Source organism: Eptesicus fuscus, chromosome 7 (genome assembly GCF_027574615.1).
Source record: "Eptesicus fuscus isolate TK198812 chromosome 7, DD_ASM_mEF_20220401, whole genome shotgun sequence".
Lineage (NCBI taxonomy): Eukaryota > Metazoa > Chordata > Mammalia > Chiroptera > Vespertilionidae > Eptesicus > Eptesicus fuscus.
Window position 1 is genome coordinate 7,991,561 of NC_072479.1, and position 25,363 is coordinate 8,016,923.

Here is a 25,363-nt window from a genome sequence, read left to right on the forward strand (position 1 = left end):
TGGCTAGACTCAATAAGGAAAAAGAGGGAAAAGACCCATATAAACAAAAACAGAAATGAAAGAGGATAAATGACCACAGATATCTCAGATAAACAAAGGATCATAACCTAGGAGAAATGGATAAGTTCCTAGAATTATATAAACTTCCTAGTCTAAATAATGAAGAATTGGAAACTCTAAATAGACCATGCAGTAGTGAGGCAATTGAAACAACCATCAGAAACTTCTCAAAAAACCAAAGTCCTGGATGAGGTGGCTTCACCAGTGAATTCTACCAAACATTCAAAAAATTTAAAACCTATTCTTCTCAAATTCATCCAAAAAATTGAAGAAGAGGCAATACTTCTTAACAGATTCTATGAGGTCAACATAACCCTGAAATCAAAACCTGGCAAAGATAACACAAAGAAAGAAACTACAGACCAGTATCTCTGATAAATACAGTTGCAAAATTCCTAAACAAAATACTAGCAAATTGAGTACAAAAGAACATAAAAAATAATAATAACACATTGCAATCAAATGGGATTCATTCCAGGGGAACAAGGATGATTCAACATGCACAAATCAATCAATGTAATACACCACATTAACAAAAGTATAAAAATCATATGATCTTAACAATAGATACAGAAAAAGCATTTGATATGATACAACATCCATTTATGATTTAAAAAACTCAATAAAATATGAATTGAAGGAAAGTATCTCAACATAATAAAGGCCATTTATAATAAATCCTCAGCTAATGGCAGAAAAATGAAAGGTTTTTCTCTAAGAACAGGAACAAGACAAGATGACCACTCTCACCACTCTTATTCAACACAGTGATGGAAATCCTACCCAGAACAATAAGGTAAGGGAAAGAAATAAAATGCACACAAATAAAAGAGGAAGAAGCAAAAATATCACTTTTTGCAGGTGACATGATTCTGTATATAGAAAGCCCTAAAGATTCCACCAAAAACTATTGTAAACAATAAATAAATACAGTCCTGTTGCAAGATACAAAAATCAATATGCAAAAATCCATTGCCTTCTTGTATACTAACAATAAAACTTCAGTAAAAGAAATGAAAAAATATCCTTTTGCAATTGCAATCAAAAGAATAAAATGCCTAGAAATAAACCTAACAAAGAACATGAAAGACCTATACACTGAAAATTACAAAGCATTTTTAAAATGGATTTAAAAAAACACATAGAAACCATGCCATCTTGAAGGGGAGAGCTGCTGTGACTAGGAGCCCAGCCTCAACAACACCCAGACTGGCCTTAGACACCACCTGGGACCCTACAGCCACTCTGGCTAAAGACTTGCTACCTCAGTTTCAGACCCACCGAGACACCAGCCTCCCTGGCTGCAGGCTTCTCTGAGTACTAGAGGGTGCGATCCTCCTGCCGGCGCACCACTGCTGCCACAAGCCCCACACATCCCAGTGCCCAAGCATTCTGATGACTCTCAGGGTGCGCAACCGACCTGTCAACCTGCTGCTGCCACCACATGCCCCACATGTTCCAGTGCATGGGCACTCTGGTGAATCTCAGGGTACACAACCCTCCTGCCGCTGCAGACACAGGTGCTGCATGTCCTGATGACTGGGCTCTCCACTGACACTCAGGGTGTGCAACCCTCCTGCCAACTGGATGCTTTGGCCAGCGGCCCCCCATGTCCCAGCTCCTGGACTCTCTGGTGACTCTCAAGGTGCGCAACGCTCCTGCTGACCCACTTCTATGGTTATAGGTTCCGTGCATCCCGACGCCTGGGCCCTCCAGTGACTGTTGTGGTGTGTGACCCTTCTGCCCAGGCCTCCACTTCAGCCACAGGTCCCACATGACTCGGCACCTGGACTCTTCAGTGAGAGCAAAAATAGGGAGGCAAAGAAACAACCCACAAAGAAAAAGGGGGAATCACCAGAGAATGAAACAGAGGCATGCAATATATCAGAAAAAAACAAAAGTAATGGTCATACTGTTCATAAACTGGATGGATGAGAAAATCAACAACTTACATAAGAATCAAGAGGAAATAAAAAATGATACAGCTACAATAAAAAACACAATAAAAGGTTTCAACAGTAGACTAGAAAAAGCAGAAGACTGAATTAGTGAATTAGAAGACAGAATAAAGAAACATACCCAATCTGAACAGCTATTGGAGAAAAAAAATAGAAAGCAGGAGGAGAACCTAAGGAAGCTTTGGGACAACATGAAAAAACAAAGTAACATACATATAATAGGGGTGCCAGAAGGACAAGAAGAGGAGCAAGGGTTAGGAAACTTATTTGAAGAAATAATGACAGAAAACTTCCCTGATATGAGGAATAAAAAAGTCACACAAGCATAGACAGTCCCAAACAAGATGAACCCCCCAAAAACCCACACCAAGATATGTTGTAATTACAATGGCAAATGTTAATGACAAAGAGAGAATCTTAAAGGCTATGAGAGAGAGACAGAGAGATACCTACAAAGGATCTCCCATTAGATTATCAACTTATTTCTCAACAGACACACATCAGGCCAGAAGGGAATGGAATGAAATATACAAAGTGATGTAAAGCAAGGGGCTGAATCCAAGAATATTCTATCCAGCAAGCTTATCATTCAAAATTGGAGGGGAAATCAGGAGCTTCTCCGACAAAAGAAGTCTAAGGGAGTTTATCACTACCAAGCCAGCAATGCAAGAAATGCTAAAGGGACTATTGTAAAAAGAAGAAACAGAAAGGGAAGAAAGAACATGGGCATAAAGAATAAAAATGGCTACAAACAAGTACCTATCAATAATAACCTTAAATGTAAATGGACTAAATGCTCCAATCAAAAGACATAGAGTGGCTGAATGGATACAAAAACTTGACCCAAATATATGCTGTCTACAAGAGACCCACCTCAGAACACAGACTGAAAGTGAAGGGATGGAAAAGTGTTTTTCAGGCAATTTAAAATGAAATATAAAAAGCTAAGGTAGCAATGCTTATATCTGATAAAATAGACCTCAAAGTGAAGGCCATAACAAGAGACAAGGAAGGCCACTTCATAATACTAAAGGGATCAATACAAGAGGATATAACTCTGGTAAACATTTATGCACCCAATGCAGGAACACCCAAATACATTAAAAAAAAAAAAAAAAAAACTTCTGGAAGATAACAAGGGAGAGATCAACAGCAATACAATCATAGTAGGGGACTTTAATACCCCATTGACAGCAATGGATAAATCCTCTGGATAAAAAATCAGCAAAATAACATCAATCCTAAATTATTCCCTCAGATCAGATGGACTTAATCGACATCTTCAGAACATTTCACCCCAAAGCTACAGAACATACATTCCTCTCATGTGCCATGCAGCATTTTCAAAGATAGACCATATATTGGGACACAGGCAAAGTCTCTCCAAATTCAAGAAGATAGAAATCATATCAAGCATGTTTTCAGATCACAATGGCATAATATTAGAAATAAATGACAATAAAAACAATAAAAAAATTCAAACACTTGGAGGCTAACTAGCATGTTATTAAACAACTAGTGGCCTGGTGCATGAATTTGTGCATTGGTGGGGTCCAGCCATCCAGCCCCAATGGGGGCCCATTGGGCCAGGTGGCCAGGGGGAGGGGCTACAGGCAATTGGCTGGCCAGCTCCACCCCCAATCAGGGTTGAGGGACCAATCAGGGGCAGGGCCAGCTGGAGGGGGAGGCAATCAGGGCCTGGGTCAGGCCGGTTGGCTGCCACAGTGCATGTCATAGCTACCGTACATTCCAGTCATTCTGGTCATTCCACCATTCCAGTCACTGGACTTTTATATATTTAGGTGATTGGGTTACCAAAGAGATCTAAGAAGAAATAAAAAACATCCTGGAACTAAATGAAAATGAAATCACAATAATCCACAATGTAATGGACTCAGTGAATGCAGTCCTGAGAGAGAAGTTCATAGCATTACAGACCTACCTCAAACAATAAGAAAAACTGGTAATAAATTATCTAATTCTACAACTTAAAAGAATTAGAAAGAGAGCAACAAGAAAAGCCCAGAGTGAGCAGAAGGAAGGAAATAATAAAGATTAGAGTGGAAATACATGACATAGAGACCAAAAAAAAAAACCAACAAACAACAACAATAAAAAAACCAATACAAAAGATCAATAAAACCAAGAGCTGGTTCTTTGAAAAGAAAAACAAGATTGATGAACCTCTAGGCAGGCTCACCGAGTGTCAAAGAGAGAGGACTCAAATAAACAAAATCAGAAATGAAAGAGGTGAAATAACAACAGACCCCACAGAAATACAAACGATTGTAAAAAAAAATACTATGAACAACTCTATTCAAACAGACTAGTCAACCTAGAAGAAATGGACATAATTCTAGAAAAATACTACCTCCCAAAATTCAATCAGGAAGAATAAAAAAATCTGAATAGACTGATAACTATGGAGGAAATCGAAGCACTAATAAAAAACTTCCAGCAAACAAAAGCACTGGGCCAGAAGGCTTCACAGGGGACTTTTACCAAATATTCAAAGAAGAACTAAAACCTATCCTCCTCAGACTATTCCAAACATTTCAAGAGGAAGGAACACTTTCACACTCTTTCTATGAAGCTAGTATTACCCTAATCCCAAAACCAGATAAAGACACTGCAAAAACAAACAAACAAACAAACAAACAAAAACAAAACAGAATTACAGGCCAATATCCCTGATGAACACAGATGCTAAAATCCTCAACAAAATCATAGCAAATCAGATCCAGCATTACATTAGAAAGATCATACCCCATGACCAAGTGGGATTTATTCCAGGGATGCCAGGATGGTACAATGTCCACAAACAATAAATGTGATACATCACAAACAAATTGAAAGATAAAAATCACATAATCATATTAATTGATTCAGAAAAAGCATTTGACAAAATCCACCACCCTTTCTTGATAAAAACTCTGAGAAAAGTGTGAATAGAGGGATGATACCTCATCCTAATAAAAGCCTTATATGACAAACCTACAGCCAACATCATACTCAATGAGCAAAATCTAAAACCATTTCCCCTAAGAACAGGAACAAGATAGGTATAAACTTAACTAAGAAGGTAAAAGACCTGTACTCAGAAAACTACAGGACATTGAAAAAAAGAGATAGAGGAAGACACAAACAAACTATAGGCCCAGTGCACAAAATTCATGCATGGGGTGGGGGGGGGTATCCTTCAGCCCAGCCTGCACCCTCTCCAATCTAGGACCCCTCAAGGGATGTCCAACTGCCTGTTTATGCCAGATCGCACAGGGATCAGGCGTAAACGGGCAGTCGGACATCCCTCTCACAATCCAGGACTGCTGGCTCCCAACTACTCGCCTGCCTGCCTACCTGATTGCCCCTGACTGTGTCTGCCTGCCAGCCTGATCACCCCCTAGCCACTCCCCTGCCAGCCTGATCGATGCCTAACTGCTCCCCTGCTGGCCCCATTGCCCCTAACTGCCCTCCCCTGCCAGCCTGGTCACCCCTAACTGCCCTCCCTTGCCAGCCTGGACGCCCCTAACTGCCCTCCCCTGCAGGCCTGGTCACTCCTAACTGTCCTCCCCTGCAGGCCTGGTCACCCCCAACTGCCCTTCCCTGCAGGCCTAGTCACCCCTGACTGTCCTCCCCTGCTGACCTGGTCACCCCCAACTGTCCTCCCCTGCTATCCCGGTTGCCCCTAACTGCCCTCCCCTGCAGGCGTGGTCCCCCCCCCCCAACTGCCCTCCTCTGCAGGCCTGGTTGCCCCCAACTGTCCTCCCCTGCAGGCCTGGTCCCTCCCAACTGACCTCCCCTGCAGGCCTGGGTCCCCCTCAAATTCCCTCCCCTGCAGGCCTGGTTGCCCCCAACTGCCCTCCTCTGCCAGCCTGGTCACCACTAACTGCCCTCCCCTGCTGGCCAGATCACCCCCAACTGTTCTCTCCTGCAGGCCTGGGTCCCCTCCCAACTGTCCTCCCTTACAGGCCTGGTCCCCCCCAATTGCCCTCCCCTGCAGGCCTGGTCCCCCCCCAACAGCCCTCCACTGCAAGCCTGGTCCCCCCCAACTGCCCTCCCCTACAGGCCTAATCACCCCCAACTGCCCTCTCTTCCAGGTCTGGGTCCCCCCCAACTGCCCTACCCTGCTGGCCTGCTCGCCCACAACTGCCCTCCCCTGCTGTCCATTTTGTGGTGGCCATCTTGTGTCCACATGGGGGAAGCCATCTTTGACCACATGGGGGTGGCCGTCTTGTATTTTGGAGTGACAGTCAATTTGCATATTACTCTTTTATTAGATAGGATGGAAGAATATACCATGTTCATGGCTTGGTAGAATCAACATCATTAAAATGTCCATACTACCCAGAGCAATCTATAGATTTAATGCAATCCCCATTAAAATACCAATGGCATACTTCAAAGACCTAGAACAAATTCTCCAAAGATCCAGCAAACAAAAGTCCGTGGCCAAACGGCTTCACAGGAGAGTTATACCAAACATTCAAGGAAGAACTAAAACCTATCCTCCTCAGACTATTCCAAAAAATTCAAGAGGAAGGAACACTTCAAGCTCATTCTATGAAGCCAGCATCACCCTAATACCAAAACCAGATAAAGACAACACAAAGAAAGAGAATTATAGGCCAATATCCCTCATGAACATAGATGCCAAAATCCTCAACAAAATTCTAGCAAATCAGATCCAGCAGTACATCAGAAAGATCATACACCATGACCAAGCAGAATTTATTCCAGGGATGCAAGGATGGTACAATATCCGCAAATCAATAAATGTGATACACCACATAAACAAATTGAAGGAGAAAAATCATATAGTCATATCAATTGACACAGAAAAAGCATTTGACAAAATCTAACACCCATTTTTGATAAAAACTCTCAGCAAGGTGGGAACAGAAGGATCATACCTCAACATAATAAAAGCCATATATGACAAACTCACAGCCAACATAATACTCAATGGGCAAAAACTAAAATCATTTTCCCTAAGAAGAGGAACAAGACAGGGATGCCCACTCTCACCACTCCTGTTCAACATAGTACTGGAAGTACTAGCCATTGCTATCAGAAAAGAAGAAGAAATAAAAGGCATCCAAATCGGAAAAGAGGAAGTAAAACTGTCCTTATTCACAGATGACATGATACTGTAGATAGAAAACCCTAAAGACTCCATCAAAAAATTATTAGACTTAATAAATGAATTCGGTAAGGTAGCAGAATACAAAATTAATGCCAAGAAATCTATGGCATTTCTTTACACCAATAGTGAATTAACAGAAAGAGAGACTAAAAAAGCAATCCCATTTATCATTGCACCAAAAAAATTAAGATACCTATGAATAAATTTAACTAAGGAGGTAAAAGACCTATGTGCAAAAAACTACAGGACACTAAAAAAAGAGATACAGGAAAACATAAACAGATGAAAGAACATACCATGTTCATGGATTGGTAGAATCAACATCATCAAAACGTCCATACTACCCAAAGCAATCTATATGTTCAATGCAATCCCCTTTAAAATACCAATGGCATATTTCACAGACCTAGAATGAACTCTCCAAAAATTCATCTGTAATAAAAAAAAAAGACCCCGAATAGCTGCAACAATCCTGAGAAAGAAGAACAAAGTAGGTGGGATCTCAATACCAGATATCAAGTTGTATTACAAAGCCACTGTTCTCAAAACAGCCTGATACTGGCACAAGAAGAGACATATAGATCAATGGAATAGAATAGAGAAACCAGAAATCGACCCAAACCACTATGCCCAATTAATATTCGACAAAGGAGGCATGAACATACAATGGAGTCAAGACAGTCTCTTCAATAAATGGTATTGGGAAAATTGGACAGATACATGCAAAAAAATGAAGCTTGATCACCAACTTACGCCATACACAAAAATAAACTCAAAATGGATACAGGACTTAAACATAAGACGGGAAACCATAAAAATACTAGAGCAATCCACAGGCAGCAAAATCTCAGACATATGCCGAAGGAACTTCTTCACTGATACTGCTCCTAAGGCAATGGTAAATAAAGAGAAAATAAACAAATAGGACAACATCAAAATAAAAAGCTTCTGCATAGCAAAAGAAACCATCAAGAAAATAACAAGAAAGCCCACTACATGGGAGAACATATTTGCCAATGTTATCACCGATAAGGGTTTAATCTCCAACTTTTACAGGGAACTCATACAGCTCAACAAAAGGAAGATAAACAATCCAATCAAAAAATGGGAAATGGACCTAAATAGAAACTTTTTGAAAGAAGACAGAATGAAGGCCAAGAGACATATGAAAACATGCTCAAAGTCACTAACTATCTGAGAGATGCAAATCAAAATGACAATTTGGTACCATCTCACACCTGTCAGAATGGCTATCATCAACAAATCAACAAACGACACGTGCTGGCGAGGATGCGGAGAAAAAGGAACCCTCATACACTGCTGGTGGGAATGCAGATTGGTGCAGCCACTGTGGAGAACAGTATGGAGTTTCCTCAAAAAACTAAAAATGGAATTCCCATTTGACACCGTGATCCCACTTCTAGGAATATATTCCAAGAAGCTAGAAACATCAATCAGAAAGGATATATGCACCCTTATGTTCATAGCAGCACAATTTACCATAGCTAAGATCTGGAAACAGCTTAAGTGCCCATCAGCAGATAAGTGGATTAAAAAACTGTGGTACATCTATACAATGGAATACTATGCTGCGCTAAAAAAGAAGGAATTCCTACCATTTGTAACAACATGGATGGAACTGGAGAGCATTATGCTAAGTGAAATAAGTCAGTCAGAGAAAGATAAATATCACATGATCTCACTCATCTATGGGAAATAATGAACAACATAAACTGATGAACAAAAACAGATCTGGAGACAAGGAAGCATCAATCAGACTGTCAAACCTCAGAGGGAAGGTAGGGGAGGGTGGGGATAGTGGGGAGAGATCAACCAAAGGACTTGTATGCAGTCATATAAGCCTAACCAGTAGTCACAGACAACAGGGGTGTAGGGGCATGAGTGGGGGGCGGGGGGGGTTGGGAAGGTAATGGGGGTTGAGAACAAATATGTAATACCTTAATCAATAAAGAAATTTAAAAAAATAAAAATAAATAAAATGAGAAAAAAATCTCATGGAACTGGAAAAAAATTTTAAAAAATAAACTCAAAATGGATAAAACTCTTAAACGTAAAATGCATTAAAAAACTGTCATACATCTATACAACGGAATAATATGCTACTGCAAAAAAGAAAGAACTCTTACCATTCACAACTGCGTGGATGGACAAAGAGAGCATTATGCTAAGCATAATAAGACAGTCAGAGAAATATAAATATCACATGATCTCACTTATTTGTGAAATATAAGGAGCAGCATAAACTGATGAACAAAAATAGATCCAGAGACAGAGAAGCATCAAATAGACTGTCAAACTTCATAGGGAAGGCAGGGGAGAGGAGAGGTGTGGGTTATAGATCAACCAAAGGACTTGCATGCATGCATATAAACATAACCAATGAACACAGACACTAGGGGGGTGAGGGCATGTGCTGGGGTTTGTGTGTGTGACCAGGAAGAGGTCAATGGGAGAAAAAGGAGACATATGTAATACTACATGTAATACTTTAAACTAAAGAATAAATAAAAAGGAAGATGCAAGTTGTAACCTTGGCTCTGCTACTACTTGACTCTATGCCTTTGAAAAATTCCCATAACATCTGTCTGTATCCTCATCTGCAAGATTAGAATAAACTATATGATCTCAAAAAAAAAAAAAAAAAAAGAAACTAACAACAAAACAAATAGACAGCCAGCCAGCTGGAAGATGATATTTGCAAACAGTATCTCCAACAAAGGTTTAATTTCCAAAATATATAAAGAACTCATAAAACTTAACACCAAACAAACAACCCAATCAAAAAGTGGGTAGAGAACCTGAAAATACACCTCTCTAAAGAAGACATACGAACAGCCAATAGACATATGAAAAGATGTTCAACCTCACTGGCAACTAGGGAAATGTAAATAAAAACTACAATGAGATACCACCTAACACCTGTTAGAATGGCTATTATCAACAAGATAAGCAATAACAAGTGTTGGAGAGGATGTGGAAAAAAGGGGAACCCTCATCCACTGCTGGTGGGAATGTAGACTGGTACAACCACTATGGAAAGCAGTCTTGTGATTCCTCAAAAAATTGAGAATAGAGGTACCATACGACCCAGCAATCCCTCTCCTGGGTATATAACCGAAAACCTTGAAATCATGTATTCACAAAGATATATGCACCCCATGTTCATTGCAGCATTATTCACAGTGACCAAGACATGGAAACAACCAAAGTGTCCTGCGATAGAGGACTGGATAAAGAAGAGGTGGTACATATACACAACGGAATACTGCTCAGTTATAAGAAAGGATGAAATAACACCATTTGCAACAACATGGATGAACCTTGAGAACATTATGCTAAGTGAAATAAGCCAGTCAGAAAAAGCTAAGAACCATATGATTTCACTCATATGTGGGACATAAAACTGAAACTCATGAACACAAACAGCAGTGTGGTGGTTGCCAGAGGGAAGGGGGTGGGATAGAGGAGATCCTAATATAAGGTGACAGGAGAAGATTTGACTTTGGGTGGTGAGCCCATGGAACAGTATACAGGTCTTATAACATAGAAACCCACACCTGAAACCTATATGTTCATGTTGACCAATGTCACCCCAATAGACTTCATTTTTAAAAAGATGGCAAAGTAAAAAAAATAAAAAATAAAAATAAACTAAGGACCAGAAATCATTTAATTTCCAGATTCCCTGAAGAGAACCAATCCTTCATCTTAGGATGAATCTATGAGAGGACTAAAATGAGATTTTAAAAGAACAATTGGAAATTCATTAATTTTAATTTATTTTTTACAGAGCTGAGTACCCTCCTGTAAAAACTGTACTTCTGTGTCACCAAATAGTCAGCGAAGAAAAGTTTCTCTCTATAGATGTATTCCAGTTAGGAAAAGGAAGAAATGTAAGAGTTAGGATATCACTGGTTTGCAAGTCCCTGGTTAAATAATGCACTCAGGTGGTGACCAGCAATATTCATTCATAGCTCAAAAAGAGGAACCACGAGGTGTGATGTGCTGGACGGACATATACAATACTACCCATTACATATTTTTGACAAAATATTCAACCTGAGTCTGATGAAGTTTTTGGAATGTCAGGTGACAGAAAATACATGAAACAAGTAATATTTTAAAACTCGATGTGAATGAAATCAGAAAAATGCAGAAAAATAATTCATTTCTTCAACAAATAAATTTTCAGGGGGAAAAATAGGGGAAATCTGTAGATTAAATGATAAACAGATATAATAACCAAATGGAAAATGTAGATCATATTTGGATTCAATTTCAAGCCAACTATTTTTTATTAAATTCTGACACAATTGGGGAAACTTGTTTGCTGATTGGCTATACTAGTATTTGATATTAAAAAATTTCAGGTGAGATAATAGTATTGTTACATATTTTTAAAATTATGAGATACATAAGAATTATTTAGAAGTGAAATGATATATGCTGTCTAGAGTTTGCTTCAACATTACCCAGGGGAAAGGCTGGGTGGAGGGTGCACATAAAAAGTATCCATGTGTTCTTGATTATTGAAGATGGGCGATAGCTGATTTGTTGTATATATCTGAAATATTTCACATTGACTATTTTTCAAAAACAAGGCTAGGTTAGATTCATATTATGTCCGTAAGAAACCAAACACCTAGAAAGTGGGATACAGATGGATGGTGGACTATTTTGTCATCCAGATGTGTGGCCTAAATCAAATGGAAGTGATCACAGATACACAGAGATTCTCCAAAGGGAACAGAGCACAAGTAGCGTTAAAGGGACTGATGCTCAGATCTCCATTTCTAAGTGTACTCTCCTAACAGACACCTACCTGCCTGAGAGCAAGCCTGCATAGCTCTGGGTCCTTTCTTTCCCACAGCCTTTTCTCCCTACCCCACTCCACCATAGGGCCTTACAAAGGTGCATTACACCTCACCTGGGTAAGATAAGCCTCCAATCATAGAGGTGCCCAGTGGAGGGAAACTTTGTCCTAGATTTCAAGGCAGCCCCCTTATCATCCAAATCTACACACTTGCCTAGGTTCTATGCTTATTTTATTTTATTTTTTTGCTACATTTTGCTTTATTTTGCACATAATGAATACAACCAACTGACTAAGCAGCTCCAGAACTGTTAGTGTACATTAATCAAGAAGTAAAGGATGTCAGAAGGAAAACTTTTCAATTCCTCCCAAACACATATTGCAAGTACAAGAAACTCCTAACACATGTGACACGGGCTGGTTTCGACACATAGAAAGCCTAAGCCTGTCCTTTCAGGGCACTGGGGGAGAGAACCAATGGCAGAAGCCATGCACAAAAGGTGAGTACTGAATATCCACATGGGTCAGACCAGGAGCCATGCTCCAGAAGCTAGGCTATACCTAGCCAGTTATTCATGATGCCTCCATACACATCTGCCCTGTGAAGTTCACTGTCTCTTGTCAGATTGAAATCCAAGCAGCTATTTCCATTTTCAGGCTCATCATTTCCAAGGTGGATAATCCATACACAGAAATCCAGACAGCTCAAATATACTGGCTCAGCTATGTTTTACATGACATCTCCAGTTCAAATTCTGTACAGGAAGTTCCCATTGTCATCAAAGAACGCTCGCCGCCTCTGCACTACCTTGCTGCTAAAGTTCTGGTCACCCAGTTCTTTTGCCTTCAACTCTTCCAGCTTCTTTGCACTTGGCAATTCATCACTCTCAGTGCCTCTGGTGCCCTCGCAATCACTGGTGGAGTACTTCTACAGCTCTCTCTGATGACCTTGGGCTTGCAGCAACAGGCACAAAGCTTTCCTTCTCCGGGCTCTGGACTCCGTTATTCCTTCCCTTCTGTCTCCTTGGTGTGTTTTTATTCTGAGTATTCAGTTCTATCACCTTCAAAGCTGTGCTATGAACTTGACCTTGGGATGAGGCTTCATCTCCTGACACAGGGTGGCCTGAAGAAAGCAGCTTCCAGGTATCTCTAGGGCCTGGAAGCTGGTGGAGGGAGTGGGCAAGCTCAGCTTTATTAAGAACGTTTTGATCCTGCTTCAGTTTCTGCTCCTATGTGGGTACAAACTTGCTTTTCTAAAGCCCTTCTGATCACATCAGTACTAACATCAAAGACTTCAGCCATTCTGGGAACTGACCAGGACCCTGGAAATTCTTCAGGTAAATACCAGATCTGCTCCATGGCTTCCTGCGTCAGAGTCCTGGGCGGGGCCCCTCGTGGCTCCATTTGCCTCTGAATGTTCTGGAAAGGGATGGCTTTTTTCTGTCATTTCAGGGCACTGGGGGAGAGAACCAATGGCAGAAGCCATGCATGGAAGCAACATGGGTGGTTGAAGCATCTTGGGCTAAAGCAAGGAGACTCAGCCCTCGTCTCTTTTTCACTGCCCTGGAAATCTAACGCCTACACCTACAACAGCCAGCCCCGAGCAAGGTGAACTCTTTAAACGGGCGATGAAATACGGTACTAGTGAAGAGACCCGTGTTTCCAAATGAAAAGAATTTTAGGGGGAAATAGGCAGGTTTAGGAAATTTTAAAAATTAAGGGGTCTATGGAAAAAAAACACAGGGCTACAGAATTACACAAGGGTACTTTTCCGTAAGACAAGGGAGCCCGGAGCCAGCAGAAGTTACATTTCCATAAGACAAGGGAGCTGGGAGTAGCAAAGGACACACATTTACAAAATAAAGGGAAGGCAGCCCCTCATTCAAAGAGGGAGGAAGAAAAGCGCAGAGAAAATGGAAGAACAATAAGGGAGAGGAAGGAGGGAACCTTACCTGAGACTTGAATTCAGGAGTTGCTATAGTGACCAAATCAAAGGGAATATTGACCAATCAGAGCGGGTGTCAGGACACAGGGACTTGCAGCCTTTATAAACCTTGGGAGGAGGGACTTAGTGGGACTCTTTCCCCCTCCCCATGTGGGAGCCTGTGCTTGTTCTTCAATAAATTTCCACCTTTGCTGTACCATCTTCCCTCGGTGGTTTCATTCTTCGACTCCAATGGGCAAGGAGCCCGGGAAGCCATCCTGCCCAGGAAAACACCGAGTGTCCCAGTCCCCAAATCCCGCATCACAAAGGAGCTGAACACCGGCCCCTGTGCCTCTGGTAAGGGAAGAAGCAAGGGCCGCTGCGAATGCGGTGGCGGGATGCCCACCGCCGAGGGCCATGGCCTGAGCACCTGGCGCAAGGTCCTGCTTCAGCTGAGGGCCCAGGAAGGAACAGGTACCTCTCCACCTCCTGCAGCTCCCACTCCTCTGGTTCCCAGCCAGAACCGGGGTCTGGCTCGAGGCTGGTAGATCCCAGGCCTGCCAGCCCCTGGGTCATGAACCCTCAGACACCTGGCCCAGCAGGAGACTCGGAGCACTCCCCATGTTGACCGATCTGTCTTCCGCTCCTACGCTTATTTTTGAGAGAGTGATGGGTGAGGCTATCACCAGGTATTAAAGCCTGTGCAGGATGTGCTGAATTTAGGTACATGTAGTGGCATCATTCAGAGTAATGTCTAGTTTTTCATCTAAAAATTATAAAATGTTCATTCCTCTTCAGGGAGAAGCCTCTGGGAAGAGAGCAGAGAATGTAGAATGCTTAAAATTTCTCCTTTCCCCACATATTTAAAGCATTTTTTTTTTTTTTTTAGCTTTAAAAAATCTCTAGGATATGTCCTCACTGGAAAGAAAAGATTCCTGAGTAGATGAAGCAGGAGATGATGGTGATGCTGATTCTTTTAAATGTAACTGGACTTGCCCTAGCCGGTTTGGCTCGGAGGATAGAGCGTCAGCCTACGGACTGAAGGGTCCGAGGTTCAATTCCAGACAAGGGCACATGCCCAGGTTACGGGCTCAATCCCCAGTAGGGGGCAGGAGGCAGCCAATCATTGATTTTTCTACTAATATCTCTCTCTCCCTCTTCCTTCCTCTCTGATATCAATAAAAATATATTTAATAAGATAAATAAATAAAATAATTAAATGTAACTGGACTCTTTCCCAAAGCTACTAAGTTTTTAAAGATTCATTGGATAAAACTGGCACCTAAAAATCTTGTAATATTTTTCTTCAGATTTTGTGTTCATCATTCAATAGGGTATTTAAATTATATTTTTAAACTCAATCATATTATGAAATATTTACCCCAATGCAGCTAATCTTCATTTTATTTTATGTTGTAAAATATTAACAATATATGCTAACTTGCCAAACCAATAAATTTTTACCTCATACAACTTTATCTTTTTAAAATGCATAATAAATTTTTGAGTTGGTGTCTAAAGAATTCAGTGAAATTATTTCTGATTTCTATATATTATTATTATTTAATTATTCCCAAATGTTAAGCACCAAAGTTCTAGATACTTGAGAACATATTTAATAAGGAACATTTTTTTAATTATACTTATCACTTCATAGACAACTTACATATTTCATTGCATTATTTTTATTACTTGGATATAATCAACATATATAAAAGCCTAATATGCAAATTGTTTGACCAGGAGTTCAACTGGGAGTTCTATCACTTGCTATGACATGCGCTGACCACCAGGGGGCAGGGTGGAACATGGTGGGCATTGGCAATGCGGTGCTGGCAGTGGGTGGCAGTGGAGGCACTGCCAGCCCCGATGGGCCCTGATGAGAGTGGATCTTGGTGGGATGGTGCAACAGGTGAGCAGGCATTGCCAGGCCAAGGCAGGTGTGAGTGGGGGCCCGATCGCTCCACCAATTGCCCCACAGATGGAGACCAGTGGTGTTGGCAGGGGGCAGGGTCACTGCCTGGCTCCCAGGCACTGTGTGATCGGGATGGTGGAACAGGTGAAGGGGCAGTGCCAGGTCATGCGGGGTGCCAGGTGGGGCTCGGGGCTGTGAGGCTGGGGGTATGAGCTGGGGTTGTGATCCTGGGGGCGTGATCTGAGGCCAATCCCTGCTAGCCACCCTGAGGGACCCCACCTGTGCACAAATTCGTGCACCAGGCCTCTAATTAACAATATTACACCTGTATCTTTTTACACTTCCTTGTCTACTTTCAATAATAATCCTAAAATATGCATTCTATAATTTATCAGTAGTTTTCAAAATATTCCTCAAATAATATATATACATTTATTTGAACAGAAAATAGAGTCAGATTTTCTTTTGACTATAAGTAAACTAATTTTTCTTTTTGGTTTGACAACAAGGACTGATTTTACCAACAAAGTAAACATGCTGAAAATTGTATGAATTAATCTTCAGCTCCAAGATTTTGATTAAAATATATTTTAAGTATGTGATGATAAAAGCTCTTTATTTAAAAAAAGATTGTATTGGAAAACATTTATTGAAATTAATGTTCCAATTTTCTAAGTTCTTTTTTTTTCTTTAACCTTTTGCACTTGGATGTTGAGTGTGACTCGACACGGTTAGCATAGAGATTAAAATTACTCTTTGAATGTATCAATAATTTAAAATATAAAAAAATCCAAATAAATAAGTTTGTATGAAAAGAAACTCCAGTTTTTTATTCTACTGCCGTGCTTTGTAAAATCTGGGGTATTTAAAAAATTAAATCCCGAGTAGAATAAAGGAATCGAGAAAAAAGCTAGTGAGTGCAAAGGGTTAATCCTTACCCAAGGATATTTTTTGCATTGATTTTTTTTTTTTAAGAGTGAGTGAAGGGTAGGAGAAGGGGAGAAGAGAAAGAGAGAGAAACATCGATGTGAGAGAGACACATCAATTGGTTGTTTCCCACATGCACCCTGACCAGGGCCAGGGATAAAGCCTGCAACCAATGTATGAACCCTTGATCAGGAATCAAACCCATTACCCTTTAGTCTGAGGGCTGACACTCTAACCAGCGAGCTTTGGCCAGGGCTCTACGTCTTTTTGAGTATATAATAGTAAACAGGTTTCCTCCAAGTAAAAGAGTAACGTGTAATTTATAATCATTTGTTAAGACATGCCTTCTCAGTACACTTCTCAGAAAATGAGAAAGGGATTAACTCAATAACTAGATGACAAACCACCTAATTATTTGCTTTCAATAAAATTGAATGAGTACCACTCATGGTATTAGTCAATCAATCATTAAAAATATAACTGAGAGTTTAGAGTGTAAATGACACTAAAGATGCCTTCTATTTGTATCTACTTATGTGAACAAGTTTTCTCAACACTAGCATCTACAAATTTAAAAAAATTTTTCAAAGAAGCAGTAAAAAATTAATGCTGAATGCAATCTCACTCCAAAAGTAGTAGCACTCAAAACTATATATATATAAACTAATTGAAAACAAAATAGCCCCCTTTATTTCATTAAGATGTACTTACTTTTATATTTTAAAATTTTTTAAATTTATTTTTGTATTTAGTAATTATTAACATTTGTAATGTATGTATTACTTTCAGCAAGTGTGTACTAAAAATAATTGTGATGACTCAAAAGTTAGGGTAACACAACATGTTTAAAAATTAATTTCAATTAATATACTAAAACTAGAGGTCCGGTGCATGAAATCCATGCATGGGGGGGGTTCCTCTCAGCCCAGCCTGCATGCTCTACAATCTGGGACTGCTGGCTCCTAACTACTCACCTGCCTACCTGACTGGTCGCCCGTAACTGGCCCCCCCCCACCCCCAGCGGCTGGCCTGGTTTCCCCTTACTGGCCCCCCTGTGGCCTGGTCACCTTCAACTGCTCCCCTCTGCTAGCCTGGTCACCCCTAACTTACCCCCATCAGCCTGGTCACCCCTTACTGCCCCCCCCCTCACTGGCCTGGTCACCCCTTACTGACTCCCCTGGCAGCCTGGTCGCCCCAAACTGCCCCCCCTCACTGGCCTGGTCACCCCTTACTGCCCCCCCTGGCAGCCTGGTCGCCCCCAACTGCCCCCCCCCCCGCTGCTGGCCTGGTTACCCCACACAGCCTGCTGCTGTTTGGTCATTACTGTTACTGTGATGGTGTCCTGGACAATTTGCATATTCCTCTATTATTATTATAGATAGTTGCCAGGAAGTATAATGAAGTGATCAATAAATTGATTTTAAACCAAAATATATTACAGCAGGGTAAAATTCTATGGAGGAAGTAGAGTGGGAATAAAAGTTCAAGAAGGAAAATTAATGAAATCAATTATCTATGAAAGAAGAGCTTGTTTGCGCATTGTTTAAAAGGATCATATAAAAAAAGGAACATATAGTGCATATCAATCTGCTAAAGTGTTTAGATTACCCCCTGGTTATATTCAAAGAAATGAGTTAACAGTTTTATTTTTTAATGTCAATATTTAGGATGGGCTTGACATTTTATCGTTTGTAACTATTTAAGTTTATGATGAAAACTTAAACATTTCAGTTTGAGTGAGGCCCACTGACCTAGACTGCATTAGTACCCATTTGTTTTTGGCTTTCATCCCAAGTGTTTTTTCTTTAGACAACAGTTACTATCTGGGAGCTGGCAGAATCCTTACCGTCAGAGGATAAATCTCCGAGTGAAGGGACATAATGGAAGGGACATAATGGGACTCAGTGGGACAGCCAATAACTCAGAAGTCAAGTCTTGGAGCCCCGAGGAACTCTTCGCTCTAGTCACTGTGCCAGTGCTTTCATTCTGTCATTCTGTTCTCAGAACCACCACCAACCACAACACTGAGCCACAGACCAGACAGCTTGTTACTTGCCTCGGGTAGTGGAGATGATACAAGTTAGAGCAGGGAGCTGAGGTTAGAATCCATTTCTGCCTGACTCCACAGCCATGGTTTTGCCAATACTCCATCTGACTTCTCGATAATTTGAACTTTTAAGGTGAAAAGATCCTCTTTATTGAAAACAATTCACAGAGTAAACACAGGCAAGTCAAGGGTTCCCTTGTTAATTTCCCACCTGCCACTGATGCCATGAAAGATGCCAGAGCTTTTCTAGTACCACTCTCACTCATCCACCAGAGAGCTCAGAAAGGCAGCAGTGAAGTTGGAAATTACCCCACTCACCATTCAGGTGCAATTGAAGAAGTTGCCAGCCAACATTGCTTTAGGAAGCAAAAAGTGGAAGAGTGCAGGTAAGAGTAAGGGGACTATGGCACTAGTGTTGATAGAAATGCTAACAATTAGTTATTCATCCATTCATTCAGTTGTCATTGCCTGCCCACTATGACTCAGGTAATAGATTCAATTCATTCTCAGTGTTTAGGCAGCACAATTCTATTAGAACACTTATGACTCTATTGTAAGCTATGACACACAGTAACTTGAAGAACCTATGGGTACGTTTTCTTAGTTTTTCTGCAAGAGTTTTTTTGGATACTGTTTAAAGGAGGACTCTCGCTCTCTGGTGCTTGGAGAACTGTGCATGCAGTAGGTCCTACCTGAGTGCACTTTTCATAAGCTCTCTCTGGTTAGTCTTGCTATTTGTTTTGAATTCTGAATAATCCTATATAATAAAAGGCTAACATGCAAATAGACAGAACGGCGGAACAACCAGAACAACCTGTCACTATGACGTGCGCTGACCACCAGGAGACATGCGTGGAACATGGTGAGTGTTGGCCCTGGTGGGGTGGTGGAGTAGGTGAGCGGGGAGACACCAGAACAAGGTGGGGCACCGGTCTCTGTCATCAGGGTGAGCCTCTGGTAGTTACTGAAAATTCTTTGCTCCTGTGTGCCGTGGTCCTGGCCGGCACTCGCACCTGCTGCCAGCACCTACTGCCAGTGCCCGGTGCTGACCCTGATCACCCGGCGCTGCCAGTGGGTGTGAGAGGCGGCTGCCGGCCCCTATCGCTCCTCAGGGCTTCTCTACCTCCTCTTGCTCCTGAGGGGAGATCGGGGCTGGCAGCTGCCTATCACACCCGCTGCCGGCGATGGCCCCACTTACACCTGCAGCTGGCACTGGAGCCACTGCCCACACCTGCTGCCAGTGCCCAGCGCCAGTCCCAATCGCTTGGTGCTATCAGTGGGTGCAAGCAGTGGCTGCCGGCCCCGATCACCCTGGAGGGCTTCTCCACCTCCCCGTCCTCCTGAGGGGCGATCGGGGCAGCAGCTGCCACTCGCACCGGCTGATGGCGCCGGCCCCACTTGCACCTGCTGCTGGCACCAGCCCCAATCGCTCTGTGACAAACCTACAGCCTTCAGCGGATGCAGATGCAAGCAGGGCCAGCGCTGGAGCAGAAGCGGTGGAAGCGGGGCTGCTGGCAGATGGCGGGAGGGGCCGGCGGGGGCATGGAGGATGGGCCAAGACCCATCCCTGTGCCTACTGCAGCCTCGTGGCCCACAGTTCCTTTCAAGGTACACAAATTCATGCACTGGGCCCCTAATAGAATATAAATGAACAAATTAAAGTGTGACTCAAGTAGGGATGTACCGAATTAAAGCAGGCATTGCTCCTGTCTTAGGTGTAAATGCAGTCTTCATCGTGGTAGTATAGGAGTCCCAGTGGGTATTACCTGCCAAAGGTAAAATAAAACACTTTTAAATGGGTCAGACCAATTTTATAATTAAAGTAATTTTGCAAGACAAAACATTTTGGATGGTAATTTTTAGTCTAAAGGAATAAAAGCCAATTTGTGGCCTCTACTAAGAGACAAAGCTCAATTTAATTATCTGAATTTTCTCCCTAAATAAAAATAAGTCTATTGTTTTTCTTGAGAATTCATACATGCTTTTTTTAAAACCTTTAAGCAATACGTGAAAATATAAAGCAGAAAGTTTATTTGAAATTCTATCATCTTAAAATGCTCACTATTTCTGATTTACTGACCAACTTTTCATACATCACATTAGACAAAGCTATAAACACATGAAATGATTATGCACAAAGGGGCTCAGAGTTTCTATTTCAGGTTTCAGTGTGGAACCTTCTCCTTATTCCTTCTTCTCCCTGCTTGTCATCACCTGCCTCCCTGTCCCTCTTCCTAGGTAGCCCATGGCTGTTTCTTTACAGACTTTTATACCTGCTGATATAATCATATACTGGTTTACATATACATGTATAAATTCATTGACGTATGAGGTTTTAGTTTTCACCAATGTTTGTAAAAATGGGCTTCTGAAATCTATATAATTAACTAATGTCACCCCAATAAATTCAATAAAAAAGTTTAAAAAGTGGGCTCATATTCCCACAAAGTGTCCTTTTCTCTGTCATATAACAGTGTAATATGGGAAACTCTTCAAACTCGGCCGGTGTAACTCTAATTCATTTTTTGTAATGACTGTGCAAGATTCTGTGATACAGATGTTTAAAACTCTGAGAGTGGGTGAGATCAACAAAGAAGAAAGCATAATTAGAGGAGATGAAGCCTGTGGCATGCCAACATGGAGAGGAGGAGCAGCCAGGAAAGGACACTGAGAAGAGGTCAGCGAGGTAAGAGGAAAACCAGGAGCATGTAATGTCCTGAACCCCAAAGGAAGAAAGTATTCACAGGAGGAAGGGGTCATGTATGCAAGTGCTGTTGGCTGAGTCCAGGAAGATGAGGACTGAGAATTCACCATTCAGCAGACACTAGCAACAACAGAATTTATCCGCCCTACCTGCCCATTGTCAACAAAGCACCACCAAATTTCCTGGGAAAGTATATTTTAAACTAGAGGCCCAGTGCACAGATTCGTGCACTGGTGGGGGAGCGTGGCCTGCGGGGATCGGCCCACTGTGGGAGCGCCGCTCAGCTCATCACAGTCAGCTAAGCAGCTGTGGACTCGCCCTCTAAGTGGCTGCTCCCACTGTGGACACACACTGACCACCAGGGGGCAGCTCCTGCGTTGAGCGTATGCCCCCTGGTGGTCAGTGCACATCATAGCAACTGGTCAACCAGTCATTCTGGTCGTTACGCCATTCAGGTTGCTGGGCTTTTATATATATAGATTTAATTCAGTCCTCTAATTCTTCATATTTGGCCAGTTACCTGTTGCTTTTTACATTTCAGGAGAAACTGGGTTGAAATGTGGCCTTTAATGTTTGAATAAACTACTGTCTGGGGTCTATCATCTCACCTTTAGAATACTATAGCCACTTCATAGTGTGTGTTTGCTCCCACTCATTCAGCCTAAATACAATGGCTGACAAGGCTCTTTCTCAAATACCTCTTAAATTTTCAAATATCCTTAAAATCTGTATGCCACTGCCGAGCTTACAGAGCCCTGACCAAACATTTCATTTTTGACACCTGTGTACTTCTTATTGTTCACCACCCCATCTCTCCCAACCAGGGCTTGTGTTTAATTGAACAGGCCCATGGATCCAGCCGGGCAGCGGGACCCATAACATCCAAATGGATCTCATGTGACTATTTACCTGCTGCCTTCATACAGGTTGAGTTTCATTTCCACCTAGAGGCTTCCCCAACCAACTAAAGCCTTACCCCTACACGTCACACTTGATATGTCTGCTCACACAGACTCCTGGTATCCATGCTCAGATCCCACTCTATGAGAAATGACCTTATTCTTTGATACTCCTGCTTTCGTGAGAATCGTTTTATGCTTTAAAGCATTTTATCCCAACAGCAGAATGAAATATCCTAAGTTAAGAGAATTTTAAGCATGGACAAATAAGTGGGAAGAAATTGTGAGAAGGTGCTGCTCTTCAAAGAAGTCATCATTTGAGTGGAACCTCCAAAAAAATGCTGACAGCCACCAGAGGCTGGAAGAGGCAAGGACGGCTTCTCCCCTAGAGACACCAGAGGAAGAACAGTTCTCCAACACCTTAATTTTGGGCTTTTGGGCCTCCAGAATGTGAGAGAATACATTTCTTTTGTTGATAAGTCATCAGTTTGTGGTAATTTATGGCTGTCTTTGGAAGTAACACAATTCTTAAGAGATCAATCTATAGTAATAGCTCAATAGTAGTTAGCCCATAGCAGGCATCCTCAACCTCAGGCTACCTGGGGACAAAGCTGGCAGTGACACATCAGGCCCACCTTTTGAAGGGGGCCACTTCTGTAAGGGAAAATGGAGTAGCACAAGTGGCTATGAGAGATCCCAGTCTGAATGTGAAGAGGAAACTCACCCAGGGGAAGGGAACTTTGGAGCAGAACGAATGAGGCCTGGTGATCAAATCAAGGTGTCAAAAAGCTGGCCTCTGTCCTGAGCAGTTGGGACCCTCTTAACAAGCTCACAAAGTCTAGGAGGACAGGAGAATAATTTTGTGCATGCTGAGTTTGAGACCCTTCATGACTTCCAAATGGATCTGGTAGATAGCTGAATATTTTAGTTTGAAAAGGAACATCCCAGTTAGAGTCAAGACTAGAAAGCCTGTGGACTTGAAGCCCTGTGGTAGGGATGGCCACTCACAGAGGAAGGAAACTGAGAAGGGTATATCTGGAGGATGCCAACATTTCCCAACAAGAAGGGAAGAGAAGACAGTGAAAGAAACCTAGACAGGGTGCCTGCTCTTTGCCCTGCCACCATATAGAAACTGGGTATCTCACATATTTTTGTTCTTAATTATTTTCATTTTCTATCCTCAATTTAAAAAGAGATTGAATGGAATGGAAAACAGATTTCATTCATTCTCATGGAACTACTATTCTAGGGAATTTGCAGTTGAACAATGCCAATTGCTCTGTAGCCACCTTGGAACTACGATTACCCAGTTAGAAAGCTGCAAGGGGGTGTTATTGCCATAGGGCCAGAATGGAACTGACTACACAGTAATTCGTGCCACCAGCATCACAGCTAGAGTGGCTCTCCCTCCACTGATGCAAAAAGCTGAGTTAGTAAATTTGCCGTATTTGCATGCAAAATTAGTTTTAAAAGCACTACATCTGTTAAATGCAAAATCACTCTGAAAGAACAATTAGCAAAGGTTACAAGCAACAGCTGAAGGCCATAGTTCTCAGCCTCTGCTACAACCACCTGTGTGTGGAAGCGGGGAGGGGAAAGAGGGGAGGGTGACTCCTGCCTCTGTGGATCCCCTTGGGGGCTGTGTCCTGCATTCGGCACCTCCCCACTCTCTGTACTGTTTCTCAGGGAATAGGGACTCCTGCTGGGTCTGCTGTCTTCAGAGCTTCCCAACCTCTCTTCCTGCCTTGCCTTTGGGTTTCCCCCCCTGGAAAAGCACTAGTTCCTTTTTTTCCCTGCCCCATCCCCCAGCCAAGCATTTCATGGGGCTATGCTGAGCATTTTAGGAAGGGATTGGCAGAAAGAATGCTGATGGGTTGGATAGTGGCAATGTCATGAACACCCTCTCATTTTCCCTCCCAGCCTCTCCTTAAATTGAGTCCCACCCATGAGGGAGAGACAGACACCCTTAAAGACCAAAGCAGTCTTAGTGTATCCCATCTCCAGGAAAGATCCCTCCCTACCGCGCAGGCTGGCAGGGTCCACAGTCTTACCAGGCCGAATCTTGCGGCCACATTGAGAGGGGTAGGGGACCTCCGGCCCAGGCTGTGCCATTCCTGCCTCAACAGGCAGTCGTCAGGGTCGCCATTCCTGCCTCAACAGGGAGTCGTCAGGGCCCTCGTTCCATGCTTGCTGCCGGCGCTTGGATGCTTTGTGACGCGTCGCCATGGAGACGCGGGTCAGTTCTGTGATGCTCATGCCCAGGAAAGCAGTGCAGAGGCTGGGAACCGGGTGTGGAAAGCAAGAAGATGTGCTTCCAATAATATGGGTATCTTGATTTAATGAATTCATATAGCTTTCTTAAACACTGCCTTGTGTATTTGAGGAGAGGAACAAAAGGGGAGTAGATAGAAGAGAGAGGCATTGTCAGGTTTTCAATGGCAAAGTTTCATTTATTCATAACTTTCAGTTTAAGCAAAAGAGGGCAAAATTGTCACAGATGTTTGCAATAAGTAGGAACCGAGCCAGGAGACAAAGTCACAGGGAATCTCGTGCAGGTAGAACCAGAACCAGAGTTCCTGAGACAATGTCACGCTCCCAGGCAGATCATCCCGCACAGGAATTGGGAGAGGACAGGAGAGTGAAAAGTGTCCTTGGGAACAGGAGCCAGCAGGCGAGCTTGTGATCTTTCTCTCCGTAGGGCGGATCCATCGTGTTTCGTAATTCTTCTACCGCTGCAGCGGAAACTGCCTCACCCCGTATGTGTTAGAGTTTTCCCAGAATGTGGAAGGTTTTTGTCTTTATATTCTTGGCAACTAGCTGATGGTTTGACACATAGTAGGTGCTTAGTAATATTGAATGCCTCCGGGTGAGGACACAGATGTTTCCCCCTTGGATGTAAAGAGGAGACATTAGGTGAGACTGCCGGCAGCACGTTTAGAAAGTAATTTACAC

At 42.3% G+C, this 25,363-nt stretch overlaps 1 protein-coding gene and 1 pseudogene across 2 annotated transcripts in view; both read right to left on the minus strand.

Annotated features, from left to right (window-relative positions):
* TEX26 (testis expressed 26) overlaps nt 1-24,548 on the minus strand; it is a 43,182-nt gene extending 18,634 nt beyond the window's left edge. The window contains exons 1-3 of one of the 2 annotated variants that reach the window (XM_054719701.1): nt 24,463-24,548; nt 23,136-23,249; nt 20,493-20,574 (exon numbers count right to left, since the gene is read on the minus strand). In XM_054719701.1, coding sequence (XP_054575676.1) covers nt 20,493-20,542 — 50 coding nt within the window. In that variant the 5' untranslated portion in view covers nt 20,543-20,574; nt 23,136-23,249; nt 24,463-24,548. The remainder of the gene's footprint in view (nt 1-20,492; nt 20,575-23,135; nt 23,250-24,462) is intronic. The other variant, XM_028136288.2, reaches the window with a different exon arrangement.
* LOC114228967 (neugrin-like) lies at nt 12,744-17,210 on the minus strand (annotated as a pseudogene).
* Nucleotides 24,549-25,363: the final 815 nt, after the last annotated feature.